Below are 18,951 nucleotides of genomic sequence, written 5' to 3' on the forward strand. Positions count from 1 at the left end.
TTTAGAAACTGGAAGAAATCATAAGTAAAATAAAATGTTATCAATTGTAATAATTATACACACCTGCTTTTCCATCATATATGAATTCTTCAGAATATTGACATGAACAAAATCTCAGCAAAGACAGAAGCTCTGATGCTCCAGTTCCTTCCTGCCTGCCTTGCTCTCTTCTGCCTCAGTTTTGATGTGAAAGAAAATGTCACGAGTAGCTGAGTCTTTCCTCCTTCAATTCTGGGTGTTCCTACCAAAACTGACAAGTCCGCCATCTGGTTGGTTATATTTGTAATGTGGACACCTGTTGTCTACGAGCTAAATTAGAACCACAAGTTTATTCCATATAATATCTCAATGATTTGCATTATCTCAATTTTCAGCTGCTACAGGCAATAAAAATAAAGTATCTCATGATTACAGAATAATGTCAGTTTACATTAAGTATATAAATTGTGTCATTTAACCAAAAAATTATAATTTAATAGAGTTTTATAGTTCTGTTTTTTTCTTTGTGATACCAAGAGCAACATTAAAAAAGTTTTTAAAAAGTAAATGATACAAGATGATCTTTCAAGCAGATTTCTGGAGTTCCTATTGTGGTTCTGCAGGTAAAGAATACAATATAGTGTCCTCGAGCACGCGGGTTCAATACCTGGCCTCACTGACTGGGTTAAGGATATGCATTGCCGCAAGCTGTGATATAGGTCACTGATGCGCCTCAGAACTAGTGTTGCTGTGGCTGTGGTGTAGGCCAGCAGCTGCAGCTCTGATTCAGTCCTTAGCCCAGGAATTTCTATATGCTACAGGCATGGCCCTAAAAAGAAAAAAAAGGGGGGAGCCCCCCAAATTCCTAGAATCATGATTTAATAAGCAAACTGTCAAGCAATCTAGAAAGAACAAAACGTCTTTTGTGAATATGAAACAGCCTGATTTAAGAGGAATACATATTCTAAGTAACAGTGACATTACTATTTTTGAAAGTTGCAGTTATTTGAGTAATATTACTACAGTTTGGCATAATGATTTCCAACCTTGATTTGGATATATCCCAAAAGTATTGAAAAGCAGAATCAATTCTAACTCATCTAAATTTTAAAATCAATGCCCGCCATATAACATTTTGAGGAAACAGTGGAATTCAAAAAACTAAAGGAGCAATATAAGGATATGAAAGTGGAAAGTCCTGGAAAAGTTGCTAAATGCAGTCTTTAGTACAATAGATAAAATTTGGTATAATATATACACTGAACAATAATTTTTTCCATTATATAGCATTTCTCTTTGTTCTTTGTGCTTTGTTCTTCACATCTATAGCTTATAGATGATTTGGCATTTTACAACTTGTATGCCCAGATTTATACCTCTCACTGGAATTCCAGGTTGGATGTATCCAGTGGCTTATGTAACATCTCCATCTGGATATCTAATGGGTACCTCAAGCTGAACATGTCCAAAATGGAATTCTCGATTCACCACCAACATATCTAATACCCAAATCTTCTCTTCTCCCCTCTTTTCTACATGGTACTAAAACCTAGAAGCAGCATCTTAAAAAAAAAAATTTATAGTTGATTTACAATGCTCTGCCAACTTCTGCCGTACAGCAAAGTGACCCAGTTATATATATATAACTTTTCTGCATTTCCTTCCATCATGAATTTTCTCAAGAGATTGGATATCGTTCCCTGTGCTATACACTAGGACCTCATTGCTTATTCATTCTAAATGTTATGGTTTGCATCTGCTAACCCCAAACTCCCAGTCCATCTCACTCCCTCCCTCCTCCCCCTTGGCAACTACAAGTTTACTCTCCATGTCTGTTGAGGTAGCATCTTTGATTCCCCCCCTCCTCCCACCTCATGAAGTTCTGCTGCTGTAACCTCCACATTATATCTTGATTCCAGCTACTTCAGCTGTATTGCTACCATCCCATGGGAAGCCACGATCGTCTCTCTCCCAGGACTTCAGAAATCTCTCTGGGTCTGGTCCCTCTTGATGCACAGCCAGAGTGATCCTTTAAAAACTTATATTATTACACTTCTTTGCCCAAAACCCTTTTATGGCTTCCAGTTATGCTAAGAATCTAATCCAAGAATATGACACCCCCCAGGGCCAGGCTTCCTAGATTCCTAAACAGTTCTCAGCTCACATGGTCCTGCTGACTTTTCTCCTCCCACCCAATCCCCTTACTTATTCTCTTTATCTGAGAATACTCTCTTTAGTTACCTGTTTATCTCTGCCCCTTGGCCTGGAATCTCTGGGAAGCAAGGACCTTTCTATCTTGTTCCTTCTGCCTCTCCAGCACCTAGAGTAGGACTTGGTGTTTCTGGACTCCCTATGAATGTTTTGAACAAATGAACAAACATCATTGACTTTATTATTTTTTATAAGACCTAGATGTGACTTTCTTAAACTCAATTTTTTAAATTGGACTTAGAGTAAATAATGACTTCATCTAAATTTAAATGTAAACTGTTTGATTTGAAGAAACTAATTTGTTTATTTGTTGTACAAATTTGTTCTCCAAATAGATAGCCTTAACCCCACCTGGGATAAAAACAAAAATGAGAAAGATGATTCTCAGAAAGACACCTCCCAAAAAATCCAGACTAGTTCTGACAGTGAAAAACAAGCCCTTGTGTGTTCAGAACCGGAACCATTAGCTGAGAGCAAGGAACAAATTCCAAAAGTTGAGGGTGAAGAGAGATTCACACCCCAGCCAGATGGTGGTAAGTCTTGTTTCCATTTCCAGGATCCAAATAATAACCATATGCTTAGACATGTAATACTGTTAGTAGATTTCCAATTACTACCTTGTTCCAGGTGTCTCTTATTTCCTTTTATATTAAAAATATCAAGCATTTGTAACTGCATACATGAACACCAGATGGCCAGAAGAGCAGAGCTGTTACATGACACAGAGAGCTCAACCCAGAGGTGGCTACCTCTGCTGCCTACCTGGCGCATTCTCACAGAGGATGGTTTGGCTGTTTGCAGGTTCTTCTGCACAACATAGATTGTTGTAAGATTGACAAACTTGTAACAGCCTCTTAGCAGATCATTAATCCTTTATACATGTATTTCTTTTAAATGGCTATAATTAATTTGGCCTATTTTAAATTTAGAGTTTAGGGGACTTCTTAAAAATAAAATGTTTTTAGGCGTTTCCATTGTTGCTCAGCAGTAACGAACCTGACTAGTATCTCTGAGGACATGTGTTCGATCCCTGGACTCACTCAGTGGGTTGAAGAATCCAGCATTGCCGTGAGCTGCAGCACAGGTTGCAGATGTGGCTTGGATCCTGCATTGCTGTGGCTATGACTGTGGCTGTGGTGTAGGCTGGCAGCTGTAGTTTCGATTCGACCCCTAGCCTGGGAACCTCCATATGCTGTAGGTACAGCTCCAAAAAGAAAAAAAGAAAAACAAACAAAAATAAATAAATAAATAAACTGTTTTTAAGGAGCATAATTTTAAGACTATATGAATCATGATTGTGTTTGGAACCAACATATGGTATCTCAGATTTTATTTACTTTTTGGTTGGTTCCATTCATTATTTATAGCTGTGATGATTGGCAAACACCAGCCTATAGGTCATACGTCACTGTCTTTCTGGGCCAGCTGGCAAAAGCTTGTGAGCCCTTTGGGTTATTGTCTTTATTAGTTTGTGACTATAGCAACCTACAAGTTAATGTTCTCATTATATAACAACCCCAAAATGGTTGGAAGGGACTGTTGAAGCTTTTCTTTTACATTAGTGGTTGTGAAACATAGATGTAACTCAGAGTCAGATTCATAGCTCTAAATGAAATGTTCATTTAAGTGTTTCTGAGCTCAGGGCACTCTCTTTTTTTCTTTGCTCAGCCTTCCTTTCATTTAATTTTTCAAGGTCTTCCCAAAACTATCTTACAGTGGGTCTTGTTTAGGTCTGTTAATTTTAACAGCTTTTAAACAGGCAATGTAGACCCTGACTTTATGTCTCTAGTTTCCTTATTCAGGCTGTGACAGTCCCTCTAGTGCTGATAAAGCTTTTCCTCTAGGATAGCATACAGCTTAATGAGCTGAACATCAGACCAGAATCAGCAACTGGCAACTGTCATCAGCTGGTCCATGAGTCTCCTCATCTATGGCAAGGAAATACTGTCTTGTTAGATGTGAATTGGTCCCTTGATGAAGACAATATGTTAGCTTTACTTACACATACTTTTCAAAAATCACTACGCTTTTAAAAATTCTAAAATTTGCCAGTGAAATTTGCTTTGGCCTCAACTGGTAGACAGTGCCATCATTTCCCTGTATTCCTAGCCCCTCTTCTTTTTTTTTTCACTTCTCAGATCAGTAGGTGGAGACCTTCACAAAAGCGATGTGTTTCACATCTCCCCACTAACATGGATTTCCATGAAAAACAGAAGACAGAGAAGGCACATTATATTAAAATGCTTATTCTTCCTACATATGCTCTTTTAGAACCAGAGTTCTCTACTACAATGGAATTGTGGTTTTGTTCTAGCTAGAATTCTGGGGGTCTGGAAGGATGGCTGTATCCTGAAAAGATGCATCATCTGTAGTTTTGAACCATTAAATGACACTTCATGAAAAGAAAAATATGTTCCCTAATGTAGCTAGTAGCTACCAAAAATAATAACTGATTTTGAGTTGTTCTTGTGATTTTTTTTTTAAATCAAAGTATGACTTCTGATCTTTAAGTATTAATGCATTAACCATAGTTCTTCAAATCTGGAGACACAGCAGTTATGAAATGCACTTATGTACATTAAGAAAGAAAAAAACCTGAAATTAAGTTATGACAGTAATTTTTTTTTTGTCTTTTGTCTTTTCAGGGCCTCACCTGTGGCATATGAAGTTTCCCAGGCTAGGGGTCTAATCGGAGCCACAGCAACGCCAGATCTGAGCTGCGTCTGCAACCTATATCACAGCTCATGGCAATGCCAGATCCTTAACCCACTGAGCAAGGCCAGGGATCGAATCTGCAACCTCATGGTTCCTAGTCAGATTCGTTTCCACTGCACCATGATGTGAACTCCATGACACAGTAATTTAAGGATAGCCCAGCCCAGATCCTAAGACCTTTGCTGTTCTGGCATCATTTCCATTTGTTCTGAGTGATTTGGCAGTTTCTCCTGCCTTCACTTGCTTTGCTTGGCATATAATAGGCAACCCTTTTGCATACTTTAGTGTTCAAATATAAGATCCTCAATTTGCAGGAATCTCCTTTTCTTAGATCTCTGAAGCACTTGGTTTTTCCTTTGCAAGAATAGTAAATTTTGGTTATTCTTCCGGTAATACATATTTACTTCTTTAATAACAGATTAATTCTCTCTTGCTCTGTCTCTAAGTTTTTGGCATACCTGATACATTTTTGTTTCGGTACCAAATCATAGTGAAACACTTTGAAGACATTTTAAAGGTAATTAAACTCAACCTGTAGTAACAACAATGCCTGTATCTCAAGTGTTGAAGTGACAACAGTATTGTAGTTATGACTAAACTCATGCACAGGCAGTGACAACTACCTCACGGCAGCCACCTGGCCAACCATGATTGTAAAATGCCACGATTATTGACTATAAGACATGCCAATTCAGAAATGTTAAAGTGTGGAAAAGTGTACATTTTAGAATTTATGAAATATGGGAATAATCCACAATCCAAGTTTGTAAAATGACTGATGCCTTGATTAGGAAAATTAAAATAGATGACATTGCCAAATAGATCTCAAGCAAATCATGGACTTCCAGATCTGGAAAAGATACTTTTTTTGGTCTTTCTAGGGCTGTACCTGCAGCACATGGAAGTTCTCAGACTAGGGGTCAAATCAGAGCTACAGCTGCCTGCCTACAGTACAGCCACAGCCACTCAGGATCTGAGCCATGTCTGTGACCTACACCACGGGTCATGGCAACACTGGGTCTTTAACCCACTGAGCAAGGCAAGGGATCAAACCCACGTCCTCATGGATACTAGTTGGGTTCGTTAGCAGCTGAGCCATGGCAGGAACTCCTAGAAAAATATTTTTAAAAGTCACTGAGGCCCTATGGCTGAGGAGCCAGATTACTGGGCTCAAGTCCTTTGACCAGTGGCCCTGGGCAATTAATTAGTTTCCTCCCTTGTAAAATACACTGCTTATTTCTGAGAGGTATTAATATATGTACTTAGAATAGTACCTGGCACATTGTAGGTGTTTGCTAAGTGCCAACTGTAATTAATAGTTTGATCTGCTTGATAACCTTGTCTCTCCTGTAGAATATATTGGTCAATGGGACTGAGAAAACAGTAAATAAAGATTATCAGAAAGAAGCCTTGTCCACTCATCTCCTTTTGTGAACGTGAGGACCATAGGGGATCAGTTATTTAAGTGACCCTCAACATAGCTATGTTGCTGCTTAGAATGAAAATGGCATCCATTCAGTCCCAACTTAAACCCACTCTAGCAACAGGAATAGATGCTAGACTCCTTCAAGACTGATAAGGACTCTGGGGGTGGGAGGGGAAATTTTCCCTTAGTCCTAACTCTTTATCTTTTTGGTGAATGCTCCCTTTCTCTTTTTTTTTCCTGAGTCATTAGCAAAAGTTCAAAGCACCTGGTCACCACATATGCCAATGTAGATGGCCTACTATGGTAGTTTTATTTCAAGCTCAGACATGTGTTCTTTGTAATATGTTGATCTATTTGATACAGCCGTTTCATCATTCTAACCTACAGAAGATTAAAATAAGCTATTTTGGATAGAGAGTAAATATGCCTTCAGCTTCTTTTTAATCTTCTTTACTAGAACAGTTGAAGAGTTCTGACACGATGCCAGTATATGATACCTTAATGTTTTGTGCAAGTAAGAATACTGACCGCATTCATGTCTATACTAAGGTAAGCTTTATATGAATTCTGGAAACATGCAAAAGGATTCCTTTTTTCATGTTTCAGTAGAGGTGATGAATTGTATTAGCAAAAGAGATAGGCTTCTGGTTCTTTTTCTTCTTAAAGCTAATTCTCAGATTTCTATGTTAAACCTAAAGACAGTGAGACAAACAGCATAATAGTTAAGAGTGTAAACTGCAGGGCCAGAGTGCTTCAGTTCAAATCTACTGCTAACTGTGGAATTTTGGACACATTACTTACCATGCTTCAGTTTCCTCAACTGTAAAATGGAGAGGAGTTATTGCAAGGACAGAATAAGCTAATTCCTGTAAGGTGCTTAGTGCAGTTGCCTGGCCATGATGAGCTCTCCCTCAGAGTTCGCTCCTGCACTGAGTCTACATTGTCTACTTAAAGGCCACAGCAGCAGGAGCGTCTTTTTGGAAGCTTATGCCTGCCCATCCATCCTGAGTAAACTCTAGGAAGTTTTAAGAATATGATTGCTCAGATTCCTGCCATGGCCTGGGTTAGTAGCACTCACTTGTTAGTCTCTGGACCACTCCTCAGATTTGCCGAGGACCCAGAGAGCTTTTGTTTAGGTAGGTTGTTCCTATTTACTGTATTTTCAATTAAAATGGAGACACTTTAAAATATTCATTTATTAATTCATTTAAGAGTAGCAGTAATAAGGAGTTCCCTGGTAGCTCAGTAAGTTAAGGAGCCAACGTTGTCACTGCTATAGCTCGAATCACTGCTGTGGCATGGGCTTGAATCCCTGGCCCACGAGGGAGGGGGTAGCAATAACAAACCCATTACATATTTATATAAACAGCATATTTTTATGAAAAGTAATTGTATTTTGTGAAACAAAAGTGTTTAGTGAGGAAAGTAGCATTGTTTTACATTTTTAGCAATTTTCTCTAAAGTCTTAATAGAAGACAGTGGGATTCCCCACATGTGCCTGTGCATGGAAAACTTCACTGTACATTCACAAAAGAATGAGGATGAAAGAGACAAGTAATGTTTTAATATTTATGAAAACACTTGTGACTCTGTGGCTCCTCTGATGGAGACCATGTGAGAATCTTTGGCCTAGGTTAAATAGGGTGAGTATTTGAGGGAAAAAAATTGCTAAGATTGTGAACACTTTTTGTTTGGTGTATAGTTTCAAATTTCTAATCTCTATAAGTATCATGGTGTACAGTTTCAAATTTCTAATCTCTATAAGTATCATGGTGTACAGTTTCAAATTTCTAATCTCTATAAGAAACTCATGGGCTATTCTATTGAAAGAATGCCTGCTTGTTTTTTTCTTTTTTTTCTTTTTATGGTCACACCTGAGGCATATGGAATTTCCAGGCTAGGCTGCCACCCTATCAGCAACGCCAGATCCGAACCACTGTGATCTACACTGCAGCTTGTAGCAGTGCTGGATCCTTAACCCACTGAGCAAAGCCAGGAATTGAACCTGCACCTCACAGAAACTAGTCGAATTCTTAACCAGCTGAGCCACAATAGGAACTCCAGGAATGCCTTTTTATTTTTTATCTTTTTATTATTACATACATATTTTTTGTCTTTTGTCCTTTTTTAGGGCCACACCCACGGCATATGGAGGTTCCCAGGCTAGGGGTCGAATCAGAGCTGTTGCTGCTGGCCTACACCAGAGCTACAGCAGTGCCATATCTGAGCCACGTCTGTGGCCTACATCACACCTCACGGCAACGCTGGATCCTCAACCCACTGAGCAAGACCAGGGATCAAACCCACAACCTTATTGTGCCTAGTCGGATTTGTTTCCACTGAGTCACAACAGTGAGGAAGGCCCTTTTAGAGATAACTTAGGTTGGAGCTGCTCACACTTAGTAATGGTTTTTTTTGCCAAGCCAAATATTAGATACAGATAGATGGTGTGCCATGTGATAACCTTCAGGTGTAACTGAAAACTAAAACATATTGCTAGATGATTAGGAGATGGCTAGGATAGTGAATATCACAAACTCCACTCATCCTCCATCATGGGACCACTGCCAAGAGTGACATCAAGAATAAAAGTCAGGGGAGTTCCCACCATGGTTATCAGTAATGAACTAGTATTGATGAGGACACAGGTTCAATCCCTGGACTTGCTCACTGGGTTAAGGGTACAGCGTTGCCATGAGCTGCAGTGTGGATAGCAGATGAGTCTGGGATCCATTGCTGTGGCTTTGGCTGTGGCTGGCAGCTGCAGCTCTGATTTGACCCCAAGCCTGGGGACTTCCATATGCCACGGGTGTGGCCCTAAAAAAAAAAAAAAAAGAAAGAAAGAGTAAAAGCAGGCGCACACAAAGCTCCCCCTAAGGGCTGGATCCTGTCTATCATGTGGAACTTCTAACCTTGGGGGAGTACCAGGGACCCCTCTGCTTTTCTAGCAACAGGTCCAAGTGCCTGAGCCTCCTTCTCCCCTCTGTGAGTGGAGTTCCAGGCCATGCTTCTCAGACCATCACATGAGAATAGCAGAGAACTGATTCCAGGGGCTGGGAGGTAGAGGAGCAAGAAGGCAGACTCCAGGGAGAGCACACAAAGAAATTCAGAAACCCTTAAACTTTTTACTCTACAGTGAAGGCTCTGTATCATGGACCATCTGATCAGTGTGTCTCCTCCCCTGGGTGGAGACTGGAGAAAACCTGCACACTCCTGGTAGAGAGTGGAGCATGCCAGCTGCCAAGCAAGTACTCGGCAGCCCCCCACTCACATTCCACACCCCCTCCCCATGCAGTGTGCACCACCTCACCTTCCTGACATCTCTCAGTAGTCTCAAGTGCGTTTTTATGACTCTTCTAAATACTCACATGTCCCCTTACCATAAAATGTTACTCAGTTTTGTAGACATGAGACACTAAGTAGATGAAATGTCAACAGGGATTTTCACAGCTACGGGAGAGTTCAGATAAAAGCTTTCCTTTTTACTTTAGGAGAGCCAAAATAAAATCTAGACACAGAAATGTGGATCAAAACCCTAGCTCCCTGCTTAAAAGAATGTCCCTTTAAACGAAGAGCAGTAACAGATGTTTCACATCCTGTGTTGTATTAATAGTGTACCTCCAAAGAACTGTTCATTTCAGCCAGAATCCCAAGTATGATGCAGAGTTTAGAGTAACAATTATATATATAAACTTTCAATCATGCTTTTTTCCCCCAAATTGATTATGGGAACTGTAACATTTCTTCTTAGCCAAAACAGTTAGATAGAATATGGGTTCAACTATTGTTTATACAGTAAATGTCCATATACAGAGCACCTTCTTTTACTTTATAAAAGAAATATGTCACATCTCAACCTCGTGTTTAACTGACTATACCCTTCTCCATGGTATTGTTTACCCTTAAATTGAATGCAGTGGGGGCACTGAGAGGGCAGTGGAGAGCCTTCCCCCCCCCACCCCCCGCCACAACTCAGCATCCTTTCTGGGGAGCTGTGTATGTGGAATCTTATCTCGAATGAGCTGTATCAGTTTTATCTTTTAGAAGACTGGGCATGGTCTATCAGAAGAGAATTCTTTACTTTTGAAATAATTTTTAGTGCCTACAGACAAAATGGATTAATAATGCCTTCCTAATCTATAATCAGGATGGAAACCAGATGAACTGTAATTTTATTCCTTTGGATATAAAGTTAGACCTTTGGGAAGATTTACCAGCAAGCTTTCAGCTGAAACAAAATCGCTCCCTGGTAAGAATAGTCCTGTGCATTTGTCTTAAATGAAAATTTGTGTTTTCAAATTCACATTATGTATTTGAGTTTATTGAAAGCAGAGCACTTTGTGGCCTGTTGCAGAGTCAGATCATTGGTTGCATTTTAATCAGTCCAGTCAGTGCCTATGAATTACCCTGGTGCTAAGAATAAATGTGGAATCTCTTTCCTTGGCAAGTAATCACACCTAGGGTTGCTGTTTCTGTGGATAGAATCATCACATCATTTAATTTCTCATTCACAGGATTAGCAACTGTGATGTTTGTATCTGACAGAATCACAATGTATCTTTGTAGGTCAAGTTCTAACGCTGACAAGTTCTGAGAGCAAGGATAACACCATGTCAGGTGACTCTTGATATGTTGCTAGAGACCCGGCGTGTAACCACAGGCCAAGTACCTGCTGGGCAGGCCTTAGTTCTGATCTGTGGCGGATTTATCTTCATGCCTAGGAAGATAAATGTGCGGGGGCTGACCCAGCACGCAGCGTAGCACTTTTTACAAGAAAATAGTGATTCTATTTTTGTCCTTTGATCAGAAAAGAAACATTGCCCCTGGTCAGCTGCACCTGTTTTAAAGGAAGAGGTAGCCATGAGCTATTTTCTTTGGTATCCTCTAATACTGATGTTCGGATTGCCAGAAAATAGTCAATTACGTATAATTGTCCAATTAGTAAGAGTAATGGTAACCCTAATAACATGTCCCAGATTTATTATTGATGGCTTTTTTTCCTGTGATAATTTAAGCAGTTAGGTACAAGTGTTTCTCGGAAGTTACAGTGTCACTCTGTCACCACCACAAAACTCACTATGCCCAAGACCAGTTTTGCCTCGGCCACTGGTAGGGTAAGTGCATCCAGCAGCCAGACTGCTTTCAGTCTTAGTGAGCACATTGTCGCTGCAGGTCCCTATGTGCATTAAGGGCATATGCTGCATGTCCTCAGTGGTGCCTTTAGAGAACCTTTGGCTTGAAAGAGACCCCTGAAGAACCAGCCATAGATAGTTCACAATAAATATAGGAAAACTGCATCAAATTGAAGAAAACCTAAAACTGTGAAACTCAAAGCCTGTTTGGGGGATATAATAAAACATCAGTTTCAGATGTTATAAGTAGCCTCACTTTCAAAGGAAGATGTCTGGTGAGCTGTACATTGTTTTCATTATCTCATTTTCTGCCAGATTTTGAGGTTTGTTCGAGAATGGAGTTGTCTAACCGCCATGAAGCAGAGGATAATCAGGAAAAGCGGGCAGCTGTTCTGCAGCCCAATTCTTGCTTTGGAAGAAATCACAAAGCAACAAGCCAAACAAAGCATTACCAAAAGGTATGCATTGTCTCTCCTTTTTAAAATTTTATATTTTATTACTTATCGTAATTATTTCTACAGGAAGGAGTCTGAGGCATTTTATGTAACCACTAAGGAAATCCTGGTAAGAGAAAGTTGTACATAAAGTGACAGCTTACTTTATAGCAACATAATTAGGTATTCTGTGAATTTGATCAAATCTACTGGAAAAGATCAAGTTGTCTGGATCTTGCTCACTCTGAGTCCCACTCATCAGGAGAAAAGGCCAGAGTCACGGGATGCTATGACCTGTGACCTGCCCCACCTGGGGCACTGTTGAACCACAGGAAAACATTTCCCTGTTATATAAGAGCAGAACCTGCCTCCAGGTCCTAAAAGCCCTGCGTTCCTAGGGTGAATCTTGGGTGCCATGCAGCAAAGGAGCTGGTTCTGTTTGATTGCCACCACCCACATAGCAGAAGGTGACTGATCATACCTGCGTTGGGAACAAAGTAAAAAGGAAAGTTAAGTGTCTCATGTTTGTAACTGTTTTGCCCTTTATCCTTACAGGTCCCTTTCTAATCTCCGTATGCTCGATTTCCTCTCTTAGCATCATAATCATCTTTAGCTCACTCAAACATCCCCTTATGCGATCTCAAATCCCCATTCTCTGTAGAATCTTTTTCATCACAAAGCAGAGTCCTATAAGAAGCAGTCAGCTGTTCTATAGCCCAGATCCTGCTTTGGAAGAGACTGCAAAGCACCAAACCAAACAGCAGCATTGGCAGAAAAAGCCCCTTCCTTTAGCTCTTGCTGTCTCTGTTTATCTGGAATCTCTCTTTGTCCTCCCATTTCCTCATTTTGTGATCTCTAGCCTTTTCCATACACACAGGTGAAAAAAATCCTTCAATGCTATGTGAGGGGTGCAGCTGGTTAAATACATTATATCCCCATAGAGTGAAAATCTCTTCAGCTGTTTCAAAATAAGTCTATGGTATATTCATATGTGAGAACAAGGAACAATGCTTGTGATAAATGAAAAGTAAGAAGGAGTTCCCATTGTGGTTCAGTGGGTTAAGAACCCAACATAGTGTCCATGAGGATGTAGGTTTGATATCTGGCCCCACTCAGTGGATTAAAGATTCAGCATTGCTGCAACCTGCAGTGTAGGTCCCCGATGCAACTCGGATTCAGTGCTACTGTGGCTTCGGCGTAGGCTGGCAGCTGCAGCTCTGATTTGAACCCTAGCATAGGAGCTTCCGTATGCTGCAGGTGTGGCCATTAAAAAAAAAAAGTAAAAATAAGTATAAAAAAGAGATGGAGACACAAGTAATTCCTTTTTTTTTTTTTTAAGTCTTTTTAGGGCCACACCTGCAGAATATGGAAGTTCTCAGGCCAAGGGTCAAATCAGAGCTGTATCCAAGGGCTCACACCGCAGCTCACAGCAATGCTGGATCCTTAACCCACTGAGAGAGGCCAGGGATTGAACCCATGTCCTCATGGATACTAATCAGTTTCATTACCTACCACTGAGCCACAGTAGGAACACCACATAATTCCTATTTTTGATACAAAAGGTGTTGGGGAGGACACCTTAGAAACATATCCGAGGTTTCTCTAGGATATGATCCTCAACTGGGGGCAGTTTCTTCCCTGGGTCACAATCTTGGGGACAGTTTTAGATTGTCACGATCAGGGGATACAACTAGGAACATCTAGTGCATAGAGAACCAGGACACTGCTAAAAATCCTACAGTAAACAGGACTGTACTCCTAAATAAAGTTACCTATTTCAAAATGTCAGTAGTGCCACTGTTGAGAAATTTTATTCTAGACCATATATAATTAGGGGATTTGTGGAAATGATAGGGACTTTATACTTTATGCCAGGATTATAAACTCATGGGACCAAAAACAAAGCAAGGAACTGTAAATAAATGAATAGACGAATGAGGTCAGGTATAAAACTAGGAAAGGATGGGGTAGGGAGCAGAACTATGGAAAATTAGAAAGTACATAACCCATCTAATGCCACTTAAATTCAGACCTAAAAATAAAACACTGTGTGAGTCAAAGTCCTTTGACTAGTTGGATTTGTCCACATTTGGACTCTTGCCTCAACTCTTTTGTACTGGTTGAATTTTCCCATGAATGTGTATTACTTTATATTAAAAACTACATTAAAAAATCGATGCGTGGAAGTTCCCATGTGCCACAGTGGGTTAAGGATCTGGCATTGTCACTGCACTGCAGAGGCTTGGGTCACTGCCTTGGCACAGGTTCGATCCCTGGCCCAGGAACTTCTGCATGCCACAGATGCAGCCAAAAAAAAAAAAAATCGATGTGTGTATACACACACACACACACACACACACAACAGAAAATGTGACACTTTCTTTCAATACTCCTTCCAGTCCTCTCCTTTTTCTCACTTTTCACAACTATTGTCTTAGCTGAAGTATTGATTTTCTCTTTACATAATCGTAATTCCCTTCTTAACTGAATTCATAGCCCACTCCAACCACTTCTAGTCATGTTCCATTTTTTCTTCTCCATCTACCCAAAAAGATGGCTGGTCAGGTATAAAAGCAGAAGTCATACAATCAATATAAACCCGAGTCAGACACACAGTATTATTTATAACATGATAGGTAGGTGATACATTAAAGATAAAACTATGTTAACAAGCAGCATAGTAAATAATCAGATTTGTATTTTTAAGAGCTCACTTCTGGCAGAAGATTAGATTGAAAGGGCAAGACGAAGTGGGGAGATAAGTGGGATAGGCTTCCTATGGCTGGTGATGTGACAAATTACCACAAACTTAGCAGTTTAAAACAATAGAAATTTATTACCAAAGTTTGTCAGAAGTGTGAGTTGGCTGTACTTATTTTACTGGTCGAAATCGTGTATGGCTGAAAAAAAGATGTTGGCTTAGCTGGGCCCTTACTGATGGTCTGGGAAGAATCCATTTCTACTGTCATTCAGGTTGTTGACAGAATTCAGTTCCTTGTGGTTGTTGGACTTAGATTTCTTGCTGGCCATCAGCTGGGGGCCACTTTCAGCCTCTAGAGGCTCTTTTTAGTGCTAGCACATGGGCCTCTATATCTCAGGATCAGTACTGGTATGTCAAATCCTTCCTATACTTGGAATTGCACCCCATCTCCCTGTCTTAAGGTCAGCTGATCAGTCACCTTACTTCCATCTGCAAAATCCCTTTACAACACTACCTAGATGAGTGTTCAATTGATACCAAGAGACAGGTATTCTAGGGAGATATCTTTAAAACTCTGTCTACCACAGAAGTTAAAAGACTATCACAGTAGAACTGGGTAAAAAGATGAGGGCGTATACTGAGGCACTAGAAATGGAAGTATAGGAAAGAGAATGAAGAGAGGTGTTGAGGAAGTAGACCTAGAGACCTTGGCCACTGATGAGAGAGAGGTGGAGAGAGGGGGCCTCCAGCGGCTTGGGCCTAGCAGAGCATGGAAATGAAACCTGTGCACCTGCAAAGGGGCATAACTTTGAGGAAGCATGCCAATTCTGGCTTTGGGGGTCCCAGAAAGTCTTAGTTAACTACAGTTATCCTGTCTCTCTGAAAGCAGGTGTGAAAGACGGGGCTGCCTAACAGCACTGAGGGGAAGTCTCCATGAAGAGTAGTTAGACATTGGATGCCTAGCCCTCCCACTGTCCTACCAGTTTTCTAGAGAAACTAACCAGAGAGGCACCAGTATTGGAAACACCAGGGTTAGTGGAGATACAGAGAGAACATTATATTGGAAACTGACACTCCCCCAAGCCCTTTCTTGGCTGTTGCCATACCAACAGCCACATTTTACTTTCTAGGCAGGAGGTTACAGGATTCATCTCTGAAAAGACGGAATGGCCTCAGAATAAAGACACATAGATACTAATATTCAGGAGTTCTCCCCAAAGCAATGGCTACATCTCCCAACATGATCATCCCCCAGTGACATCTACCTGTTTGCAGGCCTCATCTAAGCTCAGAGTGTGCAGCCAGCTTTTGAGCAACTCACTCTTAAATGTGAATAGAAGCCAAGATGACCAGCCATTATTTTGGTTCCTAAGTGAGTTCCCACTCTTGGAGGGCAGGTCTGATTCACTTGGAAATCTGTGGGTTTACATTGCCAACTGTATATCCCCTAGTCACAGTTGTTCTCTCAAGCCAGTCATCAACCTAGAACCCAACACTGTTCTCATTAGTTCAGGCCACTTTCCAACTCATTCTTCTCTTACTGCCAAACACAACCATCCTCACCCAGGAATTACTTTAGTAGACAACATTCTTCCTTCCCCATTTGTCAAAATTGATGTTTACCATAATTCTTTTCAGAGCTGGTATACTTACCTGAACTTCTTAGCAAACCTCAATGGAAAATTAAATATTGGTAACACAACTGCATTTGAAAAGTTGTCAACAACCTGCTTTGAGGTTGATTGATCCATTTCTTGTGGTTTCCAAAAATTTGTGCTTAAACCTCTCATAGGAAAGCAAGAAGTTATTTTTAGTTCTTAAATCTCTGAATAGATTTCTCAGCATCTTTTAAAGTTACTGAATTAGGTTTCTAAGCTTTTAAACATTGAATAATACCTGAGGCAAGGCTTAATATCCCATTGCCCCTCAAAGCTAGAAAGCTTTTGAATTCATTTAAAATCTGCTAGAATACTTTAGCAAAATGCTTTTGTCAAGGGTATAAAATGGTTGAAGAAATGGGGGGGGGATTTAGGAACTAAAAGGGCAAGTTAAAAGAATACTGAAAGAATTCACTTTGATTCTTTTTTGCTTTAAGAAAGACATACAAGTAGAAATGCAAACGTGTGAAAAGATAGTCATTCTTTCTCTTAATAGGAGAAATGAAAATTTAAAACTATAACAAGATACCTATCACCATTAGTAGAGACGTTGTCAGCTGATATCCCTTGTATTAGAAAAAGTGTAAGGAAATGGGGACTCTCATACATTGCTGGTGGATCTATAAATTGGTACAAAACCAGAGGAGAACAATATGTCAAAATCTATCCAACCTTAAAACACCTAAAACCTTTTTTAAAATTAAAAGTGTAGTTGATTTACAATGTCTGCTATACAACAATGTGACTCAGTCACGTACACACACACACACACACACACACACACACATTCTTTTTTTATATTATTTTCCATCATGGTCTGTCTCAGGAGATTGGATAAAATTCCCTGTGCTATCCCTTGCTGTCTATCCAGTCTAAATATAATAGTTTGCATCTACTAACGCCAAACTCCCAGTCCATCCCACTCCTTTCCCTTGGCAACACAGGTGTGCTCTCCATGTCCATGAGTTTGTTTCTTTTCATTAGACAGGTTCATTTGTGCCATATATTAGGGTCGTTTGTTTTTTGTTGTTTAGTTGTATGAGTTGTTTGTATATTTTGGAAATTGAGCCCTTTTCAGTTGCATTGTTTGTAACTATTTTCTCCCTTTCTGTAGATTGTCTTTTTATTTTGCTTATGATTTCCTTTGCTATGCAAAAGCTTTTGAATTTGGTTAGGTCCCATTGGTTTCTTTTTTTTTTTTTCTTTTTTTTTTCCCCATTGCCTTGGGAGACTGACCTAAGAAAACATTTGTATGATTTATGTCAGGGAATGTTTTGTCTATATTCTCTTCTAGAAGTTTTGTGGTATCATGTCTTATGTTTAAGTCTTTAAGCCATTTTGAGTTTATTTTTGTGCATAGCATGAGGGTGTATTCTAGTTTCATTGATTTACATGAAGCTGTCCAATTTTCCCAGCACCACTTGCTGAAGAGACTTTTTCCAATTTTATGTTCTCGCCTCCTTTGTAGATTAATTGACTATAGGTGTCTGGGTTTATTTCTAGGCACTCTATTCTGTTCCATTGATCCATATGTCTGTTTTTGTATTGGTACCACACTGTCATGATTACTGTAACTTTGTAAGATTGTCTGAAGTCTGGGAGACAGACTTTGTTTTTTTCCACAGGATTGCTTTGGCAATTCTGGGTCTTTTATGGTTCCATATAAATTTTTAATGTCTAATTCTGTGAACAATGTCATGGGTAATTTGGTAGGGATCAAAGCACCTAAGACCTTTAACCCAGCAATTCTACATCTGGGAATTCTACCGATAGTTCTTTTTTTTTTTTTTGTCTGTCTTTTTGCCTTTTCTAGGGCTGCTCCCATGGCATAGGGAGGTTCCCAGGCTAGGGGCCTACTCAGAGCTGTAGCCGCCGGCCTATGCCAGAGCCACAGCAACTTGGGATCTGAGCCATGTCTGCGGCCTACACCACATCTCACGGCAATGCCGGGTCCTTAACCCACTGAGCAAGAACAGGGATCAAACCCTCAACCTCATGGTTCCTAGTCAGATTCGCTAACCACTGCACCATGATGGGAACTCCTACAGATAGTTCTTGTGTAGAAAATAGGGATATTTGAGATAGAGCTATTTATTACAGCATCATTTGTGATAGTAGAGACTGGAACAATATAAATGAGCATCACTCAAAGACTGGTTAGATATAGCATATGGTTTGTCAAAATAATATGAAACCATTAAAAACTATGGCAATCTTATATACACCACTATGGAAAGATCTCTGAGTTTTGTGTTTAGGTCAAAAGAGTGAGGTGAAGATTAGTATGTATATTATGCTATCATTTTAAAATATAAAAATAAAAGGTATAATGGGGAAGTGACTGCCAATGACTCCAGGTTTCTTTTTGGGGTGGTAAAAATATTCTGGAATTAGATAATGTGATGGTTGTACAACTGTGAATATACTAAAATGCACTGAATTGTAAACTTTAAAATGGTAAAATTTAGGAGTGCCCATCGTGGCTCAGCAGAAACGAATCCGACTAGTATCCATGAGTTCACAGGTTCGATCCCTGGCCTCGCTTAGTGAGGTAAGGAGGTAGCATTGCTGTGAGCTTTGTTTTAGGTCACAGACGTGCCTCAGATTCCACATTGCTGTGGCTGTGGCATAGGCCAGTGGCTGCAGCTCTGATTCAACCCCTAGCCTGGGACCCTCCATATGCCATGGATGTGGC

The 18,951-nt window shown here is 40.0% G+C and overlaps 1 protein-coding gene across 2 annotated transcripts in view; it reads left to right on the forward strand.

Moving 5' to 3' along the window:
- ZRANB3 (zinc finger RANBP2-type containing 3) overlaps positions 1-18,951 on the forward strand; it is a 305,507-nt gene that overhangs the window by 261,158 nt on the left and 25,398 nt on the right. Inside the window, exons 14-17 of one of the 2 annotated variants that reach the window (XM_047772055.1) lie at positions 2,526-2,723; positions 6,789-6,880; positions 10,479-10,580; positions 11,779-11,921. In XM_047772055.1, coding sequence (XP_047628011.1) covers positions 2,526-2,723; positions 6,789-6,880; positions 10,479-10,580; positions 11,779-11,921 — 535 coding nt within the window. The remainder of the gene's footprint in view (positions 1-2,525; positions 2,724-6,788; positions 6,881-10,478; positions 10,581-11,778; positions 11,922-18,951) is intronic. The other variant, XM_047772056.1, reaches the window with a different exon arrangement.

Source organism: Phacochoerus africanus, chromosome 3, assembly GCF_016906955.1.
Source record: "Phacochoerus africanus isolate WHEZ1 chromosome 3, ROS_Pafr_v1, whole genome shotgun sequence".
NCBI classification, from domain to species: domain Eukaryota; kingdom Metazoa; phylum Chordata; class Mammalia; order Artiodactyla; family Suidae; genus Phacochoerus; species Phacochoerus africanus.